The following is a 21567-nucleotide window of genomic DNA, read 5'->3' as shown; positions in this document are numbered from 1 at the left end:
CGTCCTCTTCATCTATGAACGTTGCCTCGATTACCCTCCTCCTTCTCCAGCTCTACTTCAAATGTATTCTCAAATCCTATCCCAAAACTCCAGATGATATCCAAACCATACCAATGTATTCTTCTATTTATTCATCATTATCATTATCCATTCCATCATTATATGCAGCAGTAGAAGAACCTTCCATCCTATCCTCCGAACCAGATACCTTCATTTCATGACCATGCATTTGTCTCCATTCTTTGATACCTCGATTGATCTCTGCTTTGTTAACACCATCTTTAACCAGACACATCTTAACTCCCAGCGATTCAACATTCCTATTCCTTGCCTCGTCATCAAAGAATAACATATCTTTATATGCTATCCCCGTACTCTTTTGTAATTTCGTAAAATGTGTAATCTTGCTTCCAGGATAGATTTCGAGTTGATCAAAGTATTCAATCGCCTTCCGTTTCTTCCCATCTATATCCATAACATGCAGTAATCTTAACATTTCTCTTCCTAAATCAGGAGCAGATGTGCGAGATGCGGCTCCAACCATCATGCCATGATTTTTGAGTTGTGCGAGAATTGAAGGGACTTCATTGTAGAAAGTAAAACTTTCTCCCCAACGATCGGTCGTCGCAGAATGTTCAGAGTTTGCTTTGATCGGAGGTGTGACGTGTGTATCTACCCAGAAAGGCCATAATGTGTAATCGAGATCGAATACGATAAGTTTTGGAAGGAGGAGAGAATCTGTAAATGTAGATGGAGGGGTATCGATTGGAGATATTGGGGAAGGGTTATTGGTTTTCTTTAATCTTTTGCCCATCGTCGTGAAGAGAAGGATGAGTAAGAGGGCGATGAGATTCGTATTGTTTGAAGAGAGAATTGTGTATATAGTAGTACTAAATAATGTAATTAGTTTCACGAAAGTTTGTTGAAGTTGAGTAGAGAAGAAATCTTACGAGAGAGAATGGTCGATGTTGACTTATTCACCGTCGTCCTGTATTTCCAGGCTGTTAGTGAAGGTTACGAGGTTGCGAGGTTGCGCCGCATCGTGAAAGTTTTAGCGAAGTAAAGCCTAATTTGGGGGCGAACAACGGAGGCGAACAACGACGAAGGACGAAGAACGACACGGCCTCATACAATTCATATAATCTTCAGCTCATTATTCAACATTATTTTACTTCTTCAGCTGAATTAAATATTCCAAGTGCAATTCATCCATCCATCCATCCATCCATCCATCCATCCATTTACTCGAGTATATCGATTGGTATCATCTAGTCGTTAATAATAAGATCGGTACTCTACACAAAAAGTCAATACACCAATCTTCATCAACTACTTTGTACTGCTCCCTACTCTTCATGCGAGCTTATGTCTCACTCTTCCCGATCATTGTAAATTGTCTCACATTTACCGTTGACGACTATAAGCCACCCTTCTAGACTTTTCGATATATTATCTTCAAGAGGCATAGTAGTTTGTTTGATGGTACGATGAGCTACCATGTCAGAAGTACATGAACAACCAAAGATTACAACATCGCGTCATCCTATTATACGTGAAGCACGACACGAGGATATTCCATTACTAGCAGACGTTGAAAGATCAGCAGCTAAACTATTCACATGTTTCAACGTTCCCGTTGATGATTCCGTCTTGGATTCAGCATTGTTAATGTCCATGTTAAAGAATCATCATCTTTGGGTGGCTGTTGATCGTCAAGACAAACCCGTGGGATTCCTTGGAGGTTTTAAGGTTGATGATAATTTCCATGTGGCTGAAGTCTCGGTCAATAAGGATAACCAGAGGCAAGGTATTGGGAATTCTTTAATGGATCGAATGATGAAAGATGTAAAAGAAGAAGGATTTCAAGCAGTTACTCTCACAACCAACAAAATTCTTCCTTTCAATCGTCCTTGGTATCAAGGTTTAGGATACATTGAACTCGAAGCAAAGGATATTGGCAATGAACTGACTCTTTTGATTGAAGAAGAATCAAATCACCTTGACAATAATATTAGGTGTGCTATGAGAAGGAATATCTCATGATATTGAGGTAGAACAATCCTTTTCTCTTTTCAGACTGCCACCCGTGATGGATGAACGAATTCCAAAGAGGCGATGTGATGATGTCTTCAAAGTATGGCACATTGATGTTCCATATTTCTCGAAGCAATTTTCTTCAAATCTAAAGGTCTCTAATCAAACAATACCTGGGGAAAACGCGGCACTTGGAATATCTTCCAAGAATCATCTGAGCTGATCACGATAGTACCATGCTATGAAAGGTTGTAGAACCTGATGTCTCATAGTCCGAAGTCAACGGGAAACTTACAGAATTCTACGCGGATGTCCGCTCCAGGGAAAAATAGCCAATGCAATATCAGAAATAGAAAAGAGTAGCGCAATGATTTTCCAATCAGTACCTTTCCGTTAAGCTGGCCAAATGGTTACACTCAGACAAGTAACACGATATGATTTAATCAGGGGTTTTCAATAAAATTGATAATTGACAATGCTTTTGAGATATCAATTGTATTACTTTTACCTTTTACGCAAAGAAACCATGTGATATTCTCTTTATCCTCTTATCGATGAATGGTATGGGGTCAAGATGATCTGATCTGATCTTCTCTTGATTGAACCATTCAACAACCATGCTCATCATGCAAGTCAATCTTCACCCCAAACTTGCCCCACCATTAACCTCAATTTAGATGCGGGACTTTATACATTTATTTCTTAAAATCTACAAAAACTTCCGTATGGAGTATTTTGATCTTTTTATCCATCATATCCAACCTTAGCAGGGTCAACATGTTTTACGGTAAGCTACATGATCTCAGTGGGTCTTATCCGTTTAATATGGCTATGTCTACCGAGGCTGATAGGTTGGAATAGATATGGGACTTTCCTCATGTACTACCGTTACTGATAATAGTACAGAATACTCTTAACTTATGTTGTTTGATATCATGGATAAGATATTGAAGATGGGGGTACAGTCTTGGGAAACATACAAAGTAAACCTCAAATACCTTCATTCTTATCATACTATTTTCATCTGAGCCGGCTGTTCTTCTCTTGTCTCCTTCCCCTTATTGATCTCACTCAATATCTACTTGATACTAGTTAATCTATCTTATCTTTAATTCTAAATAATCATTGTATCTACGTCGAGTTTACCACCAGTTCATCACAAGTTCACTACAAGTCCGCCATAAATTCATCGTTGATGAGATTCGACAATAAGGCTTTCCTTTAGATCTGATATACCATTTACCCACTCGCCACGGTCCATCAAGATGGAACAAACTATGATTGATAAAAGGTCCCCATCACTTCGGAATTTTTCACCTAACCCGTCAACATACAAATCGGAAAAAGTAGCTATAGCCGATGGAGAGAGTCATTCTCAATTAGCGGAAGTCAATGAAACAGGACATGTTCAAGAAGTTGAACGAAACTTCTCTTTACTTTCTATATGTTCAGTTGGTCTCGTTACTGGGAATACATGGGCTGCTTTAGGTGGTAGTATTGCTACAGCTATTTAGTAAGTTATTATCTCCATAAGAATGGAAAACTAAGACTGACATATTAATAGTAATGGAGGTCCACCAGGTGTTTTATATGAATTCATTGCTGTATCAATTTTTTATTGGCTCGTTGCAGCTTCTTTAGCCGAATTAGCTTCATCAATGCCAAGTAGTGCTGGAGTTTATCATTGGGCATCAATTACTCCCGGTCCAAAATATGGTAAAATTTGTGGTTGGTTTGCTGGTTGGTGGAATACGTTTGCTTGGATTTGTGGTGCAGGTAAATTTAATCCCATCAATTTTCAAGACATATCTAACAATCAATAGCTACAATGTCATCTATTGCTTCAAATGTTGTAGTTGCAATATATGGTCTTTATCATCCTGACTATGTAGTGGCTAGATGGCATATTTTCATCGGTTACATTATCATAACTTGGATTGCTTGTTGTATAGTCTTATTCGCTAATCGTGCTCTTCCAATGATCAATAATATTGGACTTGCTTTTATCTTGGGTGGTGTTTTGTAAGTTTTCATCATTCAAGTACTTGTTGTAATGATTGCCTAATTTTTTGCATCCAGTATCACAATCATAGTTTGTGCTATTATGCCATCTGGTACTGGGCATGCTACTCATTCTTTTGTTTGGGCAGACTGGGCCAATGATACCGGCTATTCCAGTAATGGATTTGTTTTCCTTGCAGGAATGTTAAATGGAGCTTACGCTGTTGGTACACCTGATTGTGTTTCTCATTTGGCAGAAGAAATTCCAAATCCTAGGAAAAATATACCACTTGCAATTGGGGCTCAAATGAGTATTGGTTTTATCACAGCATTTTTATATACGATCACTATTTGTAAGTTTTCCCTCTTTTGTCTCTTGTCTCTCGTGTTTCATAGTTTTCCTCCGTACTGAATTTCCTCTTCTTCTGCGAGATACTAATTCTTCTCCAGTCTACGCAACTACCGATCTCGATGCTGTATTGGCTGCACCATTTTTTCCACTTACTCAAATATATCTACAAGCCACCGGTACTATTGCCGGAACAACCGGTCTCCTTTTCGTTATATTCTTTCCAATCTTCTGTACCCTCATTGGAACGTATATAACTGCGGGAAGATGTCTTTGGACTCTTGCTCGTGATGAAGCAGTTCCTTTCTCAAATTGGCTACACGTAATTCATCCACACCACAAAAATCCTCTCAACGCAACCATCGCTTGTGGTATATGCAGTACCATACTAGGCGTTATATATGTCGGTTCATCAACAGCATTCAATGCTTTCGTCGGTTCTTTCGTCGTTCTTCTTACTCTTTCTTACTTGGCATCAATTCTCCCATTCATTTTCACGGGTCGCTTCAATCGTTCTTCTCAAGAATCTGGTCCTTACAATAATAGAATGATTCCTGGCTGGTTTCAGATGAATGATATTGTGGGTTATACTGTCAATATTGTTAGTTGTCTCTATATTATTGTGTTTGTGGTTATTTATTGTTTTCCTTATGCAATGCCTTTCAATGCTGCCAGTATGAATTATTCATGTCTTATTGCGGGAGCTTTATCTATTGCGGCGGGCATTTGGTGGTTAGTTAAAGGTGGGAATTACAAAGGACCTCAAGCTGGGCTTTATGGTCAATCTGAAGTAGATTCTGATGATGGGAGGAATGTTTTGAATGGTATTCATGTCGGGGATAGTGATGGTGTGCATAAAGCACTTGAGATTGATTCGAAATAATGGGGAGAAACTTCAGCGGTGTTATACCATCATGGTGGGTTTTCTCGGTGCAAGGAAGCTCGCACGCTTTGCTTCTCGTGGAGTGACGAATGAGTTGTTCTGGGAGATTTGATACTTTTCTTTTTGGTGTTGGCACTTTTTATGAATATACTCCTTTGTTTAGAGGATATATTATACATCAAACTTATTTATAAACAATATTTTTACATCGCACCACTAGATTTATTCAAACAATTACCAGTAAGAGTCTCCACAGTACGAACAAATCCATCCATCACACAATTCTATCCTCCTTCCCCAAAAGAAAATCCCCATCCACTCTTCCACTCCTCTGAACAATTCTTCATCCAATCATCTTCTCGTTTAAAATAGTGCTTATTCAACTTTTTCCGCATGTTTACATATAAATCGCTCATTCGCACATCTCGCCTCTTTATTTTATCAATTCATTCCCTCAACAAAATCGAACGAAACAGAATCATTGAAGCCCGAATTTCATTTTCCAATCCTCGATATTATACTATTGCGCATTTTTGGGTATTGCATTAAATTTGAGCTTCGAAATGCAGGATTGTATGGTTTATTTTATTACGGGGGGGAATAAAGGTGTGTATTTGTGTTTGTATGTGTTATTTGGTTGTGGGAGGGAAAGGAGGGGAAGAGAAAAAGGGGGCCCCTTTTTTGAGGTGCGGGGTTTCGCTTAGGGGTTTCCACATTTCTTTCTGAGGGGTGGTGATGGATTTGAGGTGCTGGGATTTTGGTGGATGACTTGGATTCGGATGTAGATATAGATATATATATGATGGTGAAGACGGGAATGGAAATAAAGATGGAAATACTAACAAAGGAATAAAAATAGGAATCGGACTGCAATTAACCCGTACACTTCTCCAGCGCGAAAATACAATAGTTATCGCTACCAAACGCACGACTTCTACCGATTCATCTGGGCTGGAAGGGCTTTTCAAAGCGCGAGGCTCGAGACTTGTTATCGTTACTCTTTCTTCGGATATTGGAGATGAGAAAGAGAGAAAGAATACTGTTGGTGATTTAGTAGAGAGATTAAAAAATGAAGGAGTAGGGAAAATCGATACCTTGATCTTAAATGCCGGCGCGGCAACAAGTTTCGAAAGTGTGAAAGAGACGAGTGTGCAGGAACTGCAGGCTCACTTTCACATTAATACGGTGTGGCCGATTCGGATTTATCAGGTTTTGAGACCTCTTTTGCTTGCTTCTTCTGCTTCTGAAGAAGGGGGAGAGAAGAGAATACAGAAGAAAGTTATTTATGTTTCTAGTTACCTGGGTTCGATTGGTGGAATGGAAGATGAGACGCCGTCGATTGCGTATGGGATTAGTAAGGCGGCGGGGAATTATTTTGTGAGGAAGCTGCATTTTGAGGAGGAGGGGAGTGGAGTTGTGAGTGTTGCGGTGCATCCGGGGTATGTTTTTTGTTTTTATCTTTTTGGAGGGTTGGGCACAAATGAGGGGTGGATGAAGAGGGTTCGAGAGAGATGAGATCAAAAAGAGATTTATGGATAGATCATGGGCTAATTATAGGATCTTTTAATCGAAATATAGATGGGTTAAAACTGATAATGGACAAGCTTTTGCGGATAGTCTGGGGGTGAAAGAACCGCCGATGAGTTTGGAAGAGAGTGTGAGTGGTGTGATGGGACAGGTATGTGATTTCTTTCTTTAGATGGAGGATGGATGAAATATGAGGGAATTTCAAAGAATTTCTGGATAATTGCTAATGCTTGATGCGCGTGTGTAGATCGATGTAGCGAGTAGGGAAACTAATTCTGGAAGCTTTGTTTCGTGGAAGGGGGATGTGATTCCCTGGTAGTGGAAGGACGTGATTAGTGGATTGTTAGGGAAATGGTGCTTGTTATGCGAACCAGAATGAATTAATGGATGAACGAGTTTGTCTTGCCATAGGGGCATTTTCATTTCCCTTCCACGGTTCTGTAGGTAAGAATTGCGATGATTTTGATTTTTATGAATGCTGAGCAATTCATCGCCCATGAAGCCTCAAGTCAAACGACAATTCACATCCCAGCATCCAAAGTTTTTATCTGATCTTCGACGTGAAGGATAAATGGATGAACATGAAGATATCGAAATGATTCTTTACACAGAATATCCTCCCACACTATCTCCCTCACTCTCTCTTTGAATCTTCGCCCGCTCGAACTCAAAACGTTGACCCCGCTCTCAGTTCGCGACCTCAATCTTCCCGTTACATGCAATTTCACGAGGTTTTGTATAGTGGCAAAATGTTTAGAATGGATATAGAATGCCGTGATAAAATAATAGAACTATCTAGGATGATAGTGTGGTGATTTTTATGGTCATTGAATGAGTATCAAATGCTGGTGCTATTGAAATATCTCAAAGTCACGTTTACATTTGAGACGGAAAGTTTTGTCGAGAGGACCACTATCGGCAAGATTAGCCTTCCTGCGCTTCCACCTTCCAAGACAGTCTGTACCTGGACTTATCACAATTGCGTGCTCTCACGCATATCTCTTCCTGTATTTAATATCATCCACCACTAAAATCTGTACTTCCCGAGGACTCTTAACTTCATATGTTGACTATGCTCTCAAAAACCTGTTTATCTTATTCTGATTAAATTATGTCAACCAACTTCTCGGAAATACCCATCTTGGACCTAAGTCTAGCAGGTGATGCATCCACAAAACCACAACTTTTGAAAGAGCTCAAACATGTTCTATTAAACGTGGGGTTTCTCTATATAAAAAACCATGGCGTTCCCAAGGATACTGTAGATGAACTTGTGAATACCCTACCAAGTTTATTTGCGCTTCCTGACGTGGAAAAGAATTCGATAGCCTTGGAAAGGTCACCACATTTTCTAGGATATAGTGGTATGGGAGCAGAGACTACTGCTCAAGTATCAGATCAAAGGGAACAATTTGAGTTCGCGACGGAATTGGAGTCTGCATGGGTTGAAGGAGATCCAATCTATAAAAAACTGCTGGGGCCAAATCAGGTGAATATCACGTGTATGGAGATGCTGATGCATATTTTTAATATTATTTATGATAGTGGCCTTCGTCTCTTCCGTCAATTCGTACTATTATCGAAGCGTATATTCAAGCATTGTTTGAACTTTCTGAAGGGTTTCTCGCACTCGTCGCGGAAGCGTTAAACATTCCTCCATCATCCTTTCACTCCTTTCTTTCACCTCAACACCGCTTGAAAGTCGTACATTATAGTCCTATTACCTCACCCAACAAAGATCAAGGTGTAGGGCCGCATAAAGATTCATCGGGATGGTGGACCTTTCTTCTCCAAGCTTCTCCTCCTCATATCCGTGGTCTTCAAGCTATGAATCGAGCAGGAATATGGATTGATGTACCGAACATCCCCGGAACATTTGTTGTTAATATCGGACAAGCTTTTGAAGTAGCTACTAATGGTTTATGTCCGGCTACAATACATAGAGTATTATCTAGTGAGTATGATAGATATAGTATTCCTTTTTTTCAAGGTGTACGTGGGGATGCTACGAAAAAAGATTTTGAAGATTTATGGCCACAATTAGAGGGGCAAGGGACGAAAGAATCTGAAAGTGGTAAGAGTATAGACTCACCATTTTTGAGTGGAAAGTATGATACTTGGGGAGAATCTCAATTGAGAACAAAGGTTCGGAGTCATAGAGATGCGGGAAAGAGGTTTTATTCTTCTGTTTATGATAAGTATGTTAATGAGTAATTATAACTCACGAGACAGGACCTAATCTTGTCACTGGAGTACAATTTCTCAGTTGTCTTCTGGGTCGTGACTACAGACTCTGGCTCATGATTTTGGACTAACTTAACAATAAACTCGATAGATCCACATGCTTGGTGTCTTAAACTTGGTTGCAAAGTTGCTATTATCTGAGAACTTTGCTGTGTGTTTAGGCATAATACTCATCAGGCTTAGAGAAACATGGCCTAGTGGTCAAAAATAACAATGCTATGATATGTTGCATCTTGTATTTTTGTAAATCAACGCATCTTATTTCCTATCTTTACTGGATACTTTCATCCCGATTTGAATTCTTTGACCAATCTTGAATGACTTTGGCCATAGGTACCACGTTTGTGAACAAGTGTAAGCTGGCTTTCGCTATTAATCCCGCAGCTTCAACACAATCGCATCTTTCTTCAACCACTGCTTTTCTCCAAAAGAACTGTGTTATCGCCATACCATCACATATACCAACTTCAGGGATATCTTTCCAGCCATAAGATCTACTCATAAAAGCACGTCTCATCCTATACTCCCACCAAACTTTAACATCCTCTTTCTTGAAGAGACTCTTAAATGAATCTCGTCTTGTACCAAACAACCACTCCCAGATATTTTTCTCAAATTTGCTCTTATTTTGTAAAATGTGCCCTCGGGTAGAAAATGGGAACCCCCATTCGTAGGAGATGACTGCTTTTCTATTAAAAAGAATCGGCTGGCTCCTTCCGCCTTCCCCTAATCAGTACATAAAAAGGAATCACTATACCTCTGAAAAAGCATTAAAATCACACTCTTCCCGCCATGAATGATACCAAGAAACTTTTTCGATTTATAGCTGATCATCGCAATTCAGGAGGAAGAACATTTCGCCTTCTCTATTCATCGGGACGAAATCTCCCGAGTCTCATGAAATTGGAAGAAGAGGAGGTGAGGCATTATTGGATGGTGAGGAATTGTTAGACGGTGATAAGATATTTGGATCCATACTTTTTGTGATTTCTTGTGAGGGGTTGCTATCTTGCGCAGAAGTCACGATAAGTGTGAGGAATTTTGACTTTGTGGAAAGAAATTTCAAGGTAGAAAGAAGAAATTGCTTTGATATTAAAGGTTACTTTAAGTGATGTTTTTGTACATTTGGAGTCAAGAGAGATTTCAGTTCTACGGCTTCTAAACTGACTTGTAATCGTTGACTATATAAACTTGATCAGTCTCAGTTTCACACTAGGACTCGCTTATTTTTTTAATCTAAAATTCTTTCGAAATGTTATAAAACCTATCAAAAATCCACTTCTTTACATCTTGAATTTGATGAGTAATTACAAGTTTCAAGTTCATTTTTTTTTTGTATATTTTTAGAATAGAAAACTTAAATATTAATTAATTAAATCTTAGCTCTATATAAATAATAAAGTTAACGAGAAATACTAAAAAGAATTTCCATTCTAGATCACACAATTGATAATTTTTCAAAGAATAAAAATTTGATATATGTATTTCTGAAATAAAAATCTTTAACTATTCGAATACAATTCATTATAAGACTTGTATTTCTGTTAATATACTCAAGTTAACATATATAGTTTAATATAATGTCACGGGAGCTGTCTCTAGGGTTATGTGAAAGTGGCTAAAGATCTCTCGAAATAGTTTAAACTAAACTTTAAATAGGAATTCAATAAGATTATAATTAGTTATAATTCTTGTAATTATAATAATAAAACTAATAATTATTTTTAAATATAAAGCTTTATATTATAATGAAATCCTATTCCTTATATAGATTTTCGTTTTCTACAAAACCCAAGATTTTATTTTATTTAAAACCCTCCTGGATTCTAGATTTCAAAACTCCTAAGTCCTTAAATTCTAAGCTCCAAAAACTCTATTATATAACATTTATCATATAATATATTATTACCCACTATAACACTATCCCCTTTTTTAGCTTAATACTTATTCCAAATATTCTTATTAATAACTATTTTTTATAACAATATTCTAATAATCATATTCAATATACTACCCTCAATCATTAAGATTTCCAAATACAAACAATACATTTTTCTTTCTAAAATAATTTAAACTTACAATTCCAATAATATATCTTATTTTAATTGTTCTTAATATAATTATTATTGTATAGTATTAAATGATTGCTTACAATACTATAATAAATATATTTGTTATAGGGCTTATTATAATATTATTCAGGCCTCTATAAACAATCTAAAAAACCTTTATCTAAAAAAAGAATATCTTCAATTTAAAAGAAATACTGCTTTTGAAATTATAATATTAGGTTTTGCTCATATTCATACCCTTAAACTAAAATAACAAAAATTATATAAATATAATTATAAAATGCTTCATCATAAACTCAAATCCCTAAATAAACTTAATACTTTAAAAGAAAAGAAAAGATTAGAGAAAAAACATATTAAAAAAGAAAAGGAAATAGTATCTATCTTTATTACTAATCCTAATAATAATTCTTTTGCTTTCAATTCTTTCTTTTTAAATCCTTTACTTCTAACTTCAATAAATTCTCCTTCTTTCTAAACAAATCTAGATATTACTAATAAAACATTTCCAATTTCTTAAAACAATTAAGATTTATTCTTGATTTCTATAAATTTTCAATATATAAATAATTTAATTATTTAATCAAATACTTAATTATACCTTTAATATATTTACAATCTAATATTATCTCAATATTATATATAGTATTTAGATTAACTAATTCAATTTCTATAAATAATATATTCAATACTCCTAATAATATTAATTCGAATAAGGATATATAGAATACTAAGTGGATATTTATTATATTTAATAGTTTTAACTAATAATTAATAATTCCAATTACCTTATCAATTTTGAATAATCCTAGTTTCCTATAATTGAGTTTATTATTTAATCTTTTAATTTCAATATTTTATTATAATAAATAAATTTTATTCCCCTTTTTAAATATAAATTCTATACTATATTTTGTATTATAATAAACTACTATTCTGAATAATATAAATCTTAAATCAAAAGCAAATTACTTTTGTAAATCTTTTAATTATTCGATTTATATTATTATTAATTCAGTATTGATTTCTTATAACATCAATATTTGATATATCTTAGAATTAAACTTAAAGTTAGTATATACTAATATTATCTTTATAGTTTTCATTTCTGATATATTATATATAAATTATATCATAAATAATAATTCTATCTAATTATTTTATTAATAATTTATATAATATCTAAAATATATTTTTATTATTTAATTAATTCTTTTTATTTGATTATTTATTTATAAATAAAAAGTTATTAATAGTTTTCTTTTAATACCTATTAATATTAATAAAATAATCCAGAATTTCAAAATAAAGAACTTATTTCTATTTAAGATTATTTTATTTAATATTTTATATATACTTATTATAACTTTAAAAAATATATATATTAATTACTTAATAATTTATATTTCTTTGAATAATATTATATATACAAATTTTGTTAATCTATTTATTATATTAAATATTATATTATATTCAATTTCTATAATAAAGTCTTTTAAGAATAATAGTTTGATAATAAAATCCTATATAATGAACTTTTATAATTGAAAAAGTATATTTAGAGTTTGAAGCTAATTATACAAAGTGTATCTAAAGGATTTATTTTATATATAGATATTACAATTTCTAATAACTTCTTTAATTATTATTCTTATTTATAAAAAATAATTGATTTTCTGTATTCTTATAAATATTCTTATAATTCCCTAATATCTATATACAAATAATCCATATTATTCTATTACGAATTTCTTAATTATTTAATTAGAAATATATACTTTCCCATAAAAATATATTATATTATTTTTTATTATAAATTCTAATTCTATTACTTTAAATATATGTATTATTATAGTATTGTTTTTGTAATATAATTAGATTTTGTTTTTTAAATAATTATTTTCTAATATATAGGTAACTATAAGTTATAATATATTATAAACTAATAATTCGCTTTTTTTTTTGAATATAATATATAATTTATATAATTTATTCGTTTGATATTCTGGTTTTTGGTTAAAAGTATTAGCTCTAGTATTTTCTGATTTTTTGATATATAAAATCTTAAAATTGTAATTAATTATAATCTCTAATTATCTAATCTATTGTTTATTTAATTATTTTATTATAATAAAATAAATCAAATTCTTATAATCTGTATATACCTATATTATATATTTTGATTCTTTTAAATAAACTTATTATTCTTTAAATATATTAATTATTACTAATAATTCCTTATTATATATCTTATAATTTAATTTGACTAATAATAGTTTTTAAGAATAAAATATAATTAATTATTATTTCTTATTTTAATCTAATTAATTTAAAACTATTTCTATAGTGAAATCTAAAAAATCTATTTTTATTATAATTTGTTTTTTAAAATCGAATATTAATAATATTAACTTTTTTGTTACTATTTGTTTTAATATATCGAATACTTTTTGTATTTTAATAATCTATTTAAAATTTCCTTGATCTTTTTTGATTAAATTAATTAAGAGTATTAAAATTTCTGAATAATTTTTAATAAATTTTTAATAGAAATTAACAAATTCCAAAAAGAATTATACTTTTTTAATTATATTTAACTACTTTTATTTAAATATTACCTTAACTTTATTCTTGTTTATTTTGAATTCTTAATTTGATATAATAAATCCTAGAAATTCTATTTCTATTATATAGAATTTATATTTGTTTAGTTTATATAGTAAATCGGTTTTAACTAAATTTTTAAGAATATTACTAATATCCTTAATATATTAGATTTTATTATTTAAATATACTAAGATATTATTTAAATAATATATATAACAATTATTCAAATATTGTAATAATATATTATTTATAAGTTTTATAAAAATAGTTAGTATATTAATTAACTTAAATAATATAATTTGATATTTATATAATTTATATTTAGTTTTAAAAACGGTTTTTTATTTTTTATCTTTCTTTATTCTAATTAAATAGTAATTATTATATAAATCTATTTTAATAAATATTATTATTCTATCTAATTAATCTTTTAATTCTATAATTAATAGAAATAAATATTAATCTTTTTTTATAAATATATTAAGCTTTTTATAATTTATAACTAATTTATTAGATCCGTTTTTTTAGGTACCTATATAATTGAACTAACTATTTGAGATATAAATTCCCTAATCTATTTTTTAACTAAATTATTATTAATATATTTTTAAGCATCTTTAATTTATTCACTAATATTAAATAAATTAGGGTATATATAGATATCTAATCTTTCTCTAATATTATCTTATAATTCCATAATTTATATTCTAATAAAGTCTTATGGATTTCTAGTTTTTTGAAAATATATTTATATTTCTTATATTATTTTAATATTATAAGTTTCTTTATTTTGATTATGATTTCTTACTGTATTATTGGTTTTTATATTTATAAAAGAGATATACTAACCTTCACTTTTAATAGAGAATTCTAAATTAGATATTCTATATTATTGATATTATTCATATTCAATTCTTCTTAACATATATTATATTTCGCGAATATCTAGAATATATTATCATAATTGTTTTTATATTAATTAAATATTATTATCTCTAATAACCAATTTATTATAAAATTATATATCTTTAATTATAGTATTTCTAAAATGATTTATTATTAGTTTAATAATATAATATCAAGTTGTATAATCTTTAAATATTGGGTTATACTTATTCATATTAGTTATATTTCCTATAAAATGTTTCTATTAGATTCTGCTAGTTATTTATTAATTAATTATAATTAGTAGGGATTTTGTTTTTGTTGGAATAAAATTCCCAAGTATTTTGTAGTTTTTAATATAATAAAATTTCCTATAGTCCCTGAATTTATTATGGCGGCCTATATTTATTCATTTATCTTAATCTTATAATAGATTTATTCTATTTATTCTATAATATTTAATTATAATATAACTTATTTATTTCTATTATTCTAAATAATTTTATTAATAAATATTATTTTTTGAGATTTTTTCTCTTCTAAATATATAATATTTGTTTCTAATTTTATTTTATTATTAAATAAATCTTTTTATAAAATATATTAATAAATTCCTTGAATAACTTTTATTATTATATTTATGATTAGTAATAATAGTATAATCTAAGCTTGAATATAATATTCTTCTTTAACTTTTTAATATAAAAACAAATTTTTGTTTTTATTTTGCTCGAATATATATTAATAGAATATTTTCTATAACTCTCCTTTATTTAATTATTAGAAATATTCTACACTAATTCTTTCTATAAAAAATATATTTATAATAATCTCAAATCATAGGATTTAATATTAATCAATATATTTCATTTTATACACTTCTTCTTCCTCAACATTTACTATACTGAAATCTTTATTAATAATTTCTTTATCTATATCCTCAAATTTCCAGATATAATAATTTTATTAATCAATCTTTTAGATTAATCATAATTCTTCTAACTATAAATCTTTATTTATTTATAAAAGATATTTAATTTTCTTTTTTTTTAAAACTTATTTTTATAAGCTAATAATAATATAACTAACTTTATTATATTTATAATATATAATTATAATATAAAAATAATATTAAATTAGTCTTTACTGAATTTATCTTTAAAATTGCTTTTTTTGCCTTTTATTTTCTTATTTTAATATTCTATTATTTAATACCCTACTTTTCCATATTCAAAATATAAATTATTTTCTTATCTTTATTTCTTTTTTTGATTATTATTTCTAAATACTTAATATATAATATCTAGCTTTATGAAATCTCTATATTTTTATAGATTATAATATAATCTATTCTCATTCTTATAATATCACTCTTACTTTTGATTTCTTTAGAGTTTATATAATCTTTAACTTTATTAATATTTATAAAAACAATTATCTATTTCAATAGAATTCTAAATTAGATTATTTAAGTTTATATTTTTAGCAAATCTTTTTAATTTCAATCTAATTTCTGATTTAAGTTCTTTATAATAATAATTTATAATAATAATATTATTTTATTTGACTATTTCTATATATCTTTAGAATTCTATAATATACTTCAATACTAACTTTATTTATTTGAAATTGAAGATCTTATTTTCTACTATCTTTAACTCATTAGAATTCCCAAAGATTCTACAAATTTCTATCTTGAATTCTTCAAAATCATTAAAAATAGTTTGAATAAATTATATACAATTTTTATTATTATATTTGAAATAGTTTTATAAATATAATTAAATTTACTTACTTACTTTTCCCTATAAATAGAATATAGTCTATATACTTTTGGATTCTGTAACTATAAATTTATTTTCATTAAATTAGAAATAGATTTCTAATTATAAAAGAAAAGTATTAAATTTTTATTGATTACCTTGATATTTATCAAATAAAGCAATTTTAAGAGTTTCAATAATAATAATCTCTTTTAAAGTATTAATTATCTCAATATTATTAATATCTGCTATCAATACAAACTAACTTATAACAATATTTCTAAATACTATATTTAACAATAATTTATTAAATCAATATCTGAAATAAAAAGAATACTTAAAGTATTATAAAAGCTGCCTTTAAAGTTATATAGAAATAACTAGAAATCTTTTAAAATAATTTAAACTAAATTTCAAATAGAAATTCAATAAGATTATAATTGATTACAATTCTTATAATTATAATAATAAAACTAATAATTGTTTTTAAATACAAAACTTTATATTATAATAAAATCCTATTTTTTATATAAATCTTTATTTTTTATAAAACTCAAGATTCTGTTTTATTTGAAGCCCTTCTAAATCCTAGACTCCAAAGCTTCTAGCTCCTTGAATCCTAAGCTTCAAAGGCTTTATCATATAACACTTGCTACATAATACATTGTTATTCGCTGTAATATATAAAACAGATCTATTCAAGTATAAGTAATCTAATACTACATCTTATTACGAATATATATACACATGATATATATCTAAGATGAAAGTTAAAAAGAATACAAATACAGATTCCTCTCCTAGTTCAACTCTTCTCTCTTCGTAATTTACAACATTAATTAAAACTATTCGTGTAAGAGTCGATCTGTAAGATGAACAACTAGTATTATAATTGTGTGAACGAAAGGTGAATGAATGGCCTTAAGTCATTCATAGCCTACTACAAAGGAGCTAGTCCTAGTAAGGCCTATTGAAGGATGACTTCTTTCTGTAATTAGCTAGCTCCGTAGACAGAATACACATTGGCAACTAGAACCTACATCGTGGGTCCTACGTCATACGTACTCACTCTCAAACCAACAATAATAGAAGTATATTTGAGTTCAAAGCTTTTCATTAATTCTTTTAAAACCTCTTTTGCTAAAGCTATACATATATGAAAGCTCTTCAATGTCGGAATAATGATCAGCCCGATGCCAATCCGATCGATGCCCGTGACAATTCGATCCCTATGGTTTCCCTCACTCCATGATATACATAAGTATCATTACATCAAGCGCCTAAAATATCTGCGTTTATTACATCCTACAAATTACTCTGAACCCTTTCGATTCTATACAACATTCCATACTAAAAAAATTGGATCTCAAGTTTTTATCCCCTCTCTCTCAAAAAATCACAAATCCGATGATTCTATTATATCAAACTATTCTAGAATCTATCTTCCTACTATAAACCCTATTCTCTTATTATAACACCTAGTCTTTTAATACAGAAAAGGCTTTTTATACATATAGTTTTTAATTAGTATTATTTTATTCGAGTACTCAATTCGATCTTATTCTCCTTTCTTATATGAATAGCTTGATTTATTACATAGGTGTATTCTATATCTGAGGCTCTATATTAAACTTTTACATCTCCCCTCCCTTCTTCTCTCCTCCCTCCACCTCTCTAACGCTAAAATCCAAAATCCAAACCAAACTAAACCAAACAATCACTTCATTTTCATCATCTTCCATCAAAAAATTCTTCCTCAAAAACACATGCGTATACATATACACCTATCTCAATCTACCAATCTAATAATCAACTATCTTCTCCCTCTCCCTCTCTCTCTCCCTATCTACTTCTCAATCAACCATCAACCATCAAGCCATCTCCATTACCAAAAAACACATCTTAATTTTTAAAGATTTTTAATTATCAATTACTCGACTATTTATCTATTTATCTATTTATCTACCCATCTACCCACCTACCAATTTCCCTCCCCTTCATCCATCCCTCATCCATCCCTCATCCATCCCTCATCCATCCCTCATCCATCCCTCATCCATTCCTCATCCATCCCTCATCCATCCCTCATCCATCCATTCATTCATCTTACAAACCAACCAACCCATCAGCAAATACCTTCTAGATCCAATACCCAAACTCAACACTCACCTCCCCCCCCCTAATCCCCACATCGTAAACCCTTCACCAACTCAATTCCAATTCCAGTTCCAATTCCAACCCCTATCATCCTCGCTAATCGATCATCACATCACATCACATCACATTGCGTCAAATTGATCAACATCTCCCCATCCTCGTTAAGCTATTCATTTCCTATTTATACTTCTCATCTTCTTCTTCTCCTTCTCCATCTCCACATCTAATCATTCAAATTTTAGTCTTCACATTCATTCAACTCACTCACTCAATCAATCACAAAACAATATTCAATAAATATCCTCAAAAGATCTTTCTTATTTATCTTCTCTTATCTCATCGCATGTATTCTACTCTAACCCTAACATCTACAATCCCTCTTTCAATTCTCTCGCAGAATTTCATATTGGCATCCATTGCAATCATTCTCCATTCTATCATTCCCCTTCAGGTTTCTTTTCCTTTCCTATCTTCCCCCCTCTACACCTCCATCTTCCCCTCTCTCTTCCCCCACTTCCCTTCTCACCTCATCTTAGAAAAAAAATAATGACAAATTCAAACTCCTAAACACCCATCTATCGCAATAAAGAATCTCATCGAACAAAAAACGCCTGCACTTTTGTGGGATATGTACATGCATGCGTGAAAAAAAGTGGTATTCATATTATACAATCGGCATTGAAAAATATGACAAGAAGCGATGAAAAGAATGACGTAAACATTAAATATTGAATTGTGTATGTGTGTGTATACACTGAAAACTCGAGGTCGAATATGAACTGTAATTGATTTTTAATTCGGAAGAAAAGTAAGATCCTCGAGGTGAAATATCGAATTTGCCGATATGAGCTTCGAAATGCTAACAAGCGTCGAAAATCGACGTCGAAAAAGACGTCAAACTTCAATATAGGAAAGAAGTATTAACCCCAAATTGAGCTAAACGTATTTTTGAATTTTCGATATGTTTTTGATTTATGCAGCACCGGTTGCTGGGTAATACCAAGCACATACTGCAATAATTCTACTGAATGTTAGTAAAAAGCTCTCATCAAGGGAATGAATTCAAACTTACATGTAAAGACATTGTAAAAGCATTCCTTCCAACCAATGACTTTTACCATCACCAATCAAATAATTGACGAGTAAAATAGACACAAATAAAACAGCAACTTGGAAACCATCGAAACTCAAGTTCATAGCATCATTGCCCATGATCCATCCGATAACAACCAGTAAAGGAATGAGGAATAAAGCAACTTGCATACTAGATCCAACCGCTACACCAATCGCAAGATCCATTTTATCCTTGCAAGCAACTGTTACGGCAGTAGCATGCTCTGCAGCATTTCCAACAATAGGCAAAAGAATGAGACCAACAAATTCTTCCGAGATAGCACCACCTTCAGTAATTGCGCTGATACTATCCACCATGAATTCTGCACAAAGTCCAATGATAGCAGTACAAATTGCAAGGGTAGCCCAAGCAACCAAGATGTGCAATTGTGCTTCTTCACCTTCTTCCTCTTCATCTTCCTCGTGTGCGTTTGGGTTGATAAGTTCATCGTTAGGTGGTCTCTCGGCAATATTTGCTCGGCCAGGTCCTGCTCCAATTCCTCCCGCCTTTGCCAAACCCTTTGCAATTGCACCTTGTGGTAAAGCATGCTTGCGTGGTCTCATGGGTACCTTTTGACTTTCCTCATTGAACATGGTAGAATGAGTATGTAATTGAAAGTAAAGATAACCGATGTATACCACCAAGAGAATGACTGAAGTACCACGTGAAATAGCTGCAATTGGAGCATCGGTCGTTTCACTCCATAAATCGAAGGCGGTTGGAACAATGACACTAGCAATAGCCAAGGCCAATAAACTTGCAGCGGTTTGAGCAACGGTTTGGTTAAAGAATTGCTCTTCTCTTCGAAGTCCTCCAAAGAAAAAACACATTCCCATGACGAGTAATAAATTGGATAAAATACTACCAACCAAAGAAGTTTGAACGATGAGAACTTCTCCTTTGGCCAAGGCAATAATAGCGACAATCATCTCGACGGCATTTCTAATGCAAGTTAGCAAAGACCATAAAGACCATAAAGACCATAAATCGCCATTCATGATACATACCCAAAAGAAGCATTTAATAAACCTCCTAAACTTTCGCCAACATGAAGAGCAATTTCTTCCGTAGCAAAACCTAACATAGCTGCCAGTGGTATGATGGCAATGAAATTGACCACGAAAATAACAATTCCATTTACCCCACCAACATAATTGAGTATGATACCGATTGGTGCAGCGATAAGTAAGATGTTGATCCAGGAATTGAAGATGGTATTTTGCAATTGACTCCTGAGAGTGAAAGGCTCGTGTTTTATATCCTTTCCTCGAAAGATTCCACCTTTCTTCTTCTTCTCTTCACCATCGACTTCTTCCCTGCCCTTCTTGGTGAATCTGCTGAGGAATCTGCGTCGAGCTTTTTCCTCTACACTCGGTTGCCTCGACGATTGTCTTCCAACAATTGTTGCTTCCGTACTTGGATCGCTAGGGCGTCCACCATTATTTGTGGCCGACTTTTCTAAATCTTGCATCTCCATGGCTGTGCCTGCATTCTGTGAATTAAAAAATGGCGCTTGACTCGCTGATGATCGTGGTCCATTCTCGGTATTGATCGTTCTCAATTCAGGTTCTTCTAATCCTCTTAAAGCTTCTTCATCGGGAACTTGAGCGGGAAATGTGCTGCTTCGTCGAGTGGTTTTCGAAAAAGGATTCCATTCTGTTCCTGGCCCATGCCATGCTTCTTGTCGCGCCGCTCGTTTTGTTGTGTCTAAATTGAACATGATGGTAAGTATGAACCCATCAACAATTGGGCAGGAAGATCAAAATAAATAAATATAAAATGTTGACAAGGGCATTGACATGATAATCATTTGCAAAAGATGTTAGTGAGAACAGGAATTAACTAACAAAGGTTATAATCGTTTGGAGCCATGTTTTGTATTATCAAGTTGACAAACAATGTATGGGGGGGGATTGATGATTCGAAACTTG

The 21567-nt window shown here is 31.7% G+C and overlaps 5 protein-coding genes across 5 annotated transcripts; 3 read left to right on the top strand and 2 right to left on the bottom strand.

Moving 5' to 3' along the window:
• Window positions 1-127: 127 nt before the first annotated feature.
• On the bottom strand, window positions 128-814 carry Bfra_006087 (putative magnesium dependent protein; the record flags this gene model as incomplete). The annotated part of the gene is made up of 1 exon (XM_037336460.1): window positions 128-814. One exon carries the CDS (start codon window positions 812-814, stop codon window positions 128-130), a length of 687 nt encoding a protein of 228 aa, XP_037191670.1.
• A 683-nt stretch (window positions 815-1497) lies between these two features.
• On the top strand, window positions 1498-2043 carry Bfra_006086 (putative acetyltransferase protein; the record flags this gene model as incomplete). Its single annotated transcript, XM_037336459.1, has 1 exon — window positions 1498-2043. The coding sequence occupies one exon, from the start codon at window positions 1498-1500 to the stop codon at window positions 2041-2043; it is 546 nt and encodes a 181-aa protein (XP_037191669.1).
• A 1256-nt stretch (window positions 2044-3299) lies between these two features.
• On the top strand, window positions 3300-7113 carry Bfra_006085 (putative choline transport protein; the record flags this gene model as incomplete). The annotated part of the gene is made up of 8 exons (XM_037336458.1): window positions 3300-3547; window positions 3599-3810; window positions 3858-4056; window positions 4114-4388; window positions 4486-5232; window positions 6127-6706; window positions 6846-6945; window positions 7042-7113. 8 exons carry the CDS (start codon window positions 3300-3302, stop codon window positions 7111-7113), a joined length of 2433 nt encoding a protein of 810 aa, XP_037191668.1.
• Window positions 7114-7905: 792 nt separating this feature from the next.
• Window positions 7906-9008, top strand: Bfra_006084 (putative isopenicillin n protein; the record flags this gene model as incomplete). The annotated part of the gene is made up of 2 exons (XM_037336457.1): window positions 7906-8283; window positions 8340-9008. 2 exons carry the CDS (start codon window positions 7906-7908, stop codon window positions 9006-9008), a joined length of 1047 nt encoding a protein of 348 aa, XP_037191667.1.
• A 10486-nt stretch (window positions 9009-19494) lies between these two features.
• On the bottom strand, window positions 19495-21508 carry Bfra_006083 (putative sodium calcium transporter protein; the record flags this gene model as incomplete). Its single annotated transcript, XM_037336456.1, has 4 exons — window positions 19495-19543; window positions 19595-20578; window positions 20644-21343; window positions 21484-21508. The coding sequence occupies 4 exons, from the start codon at window positions 21506-21508 to the stop codon at window positions 19495-19497; spliced, it is 1758 nt and encodes a 585-aa protein (XP_037191666.1).
• Between the last annotated feature and the right edge of the window lie 59 nt (window positions 21509-21567).

This window comes from Botrytis fragariae, assembly GCF_013461495.1.
Source record: "Botrytis fragariae strain BVB16 chromosome Unknown tig00000075, whole genome shotgun sequence".
Taxonomy (NCBI): Eukaryota; Fungi; Ascomycota; class Leotiomycetes; order Helotiales; family Sclerotiniaceae; genus Botrytis; species Botrytis fragariae.
The sequence above is the reverse complement of the archived record's forward strand: the minus strand, read 5'-3'. Positions and strand labels throughout refer to the sequence as shown.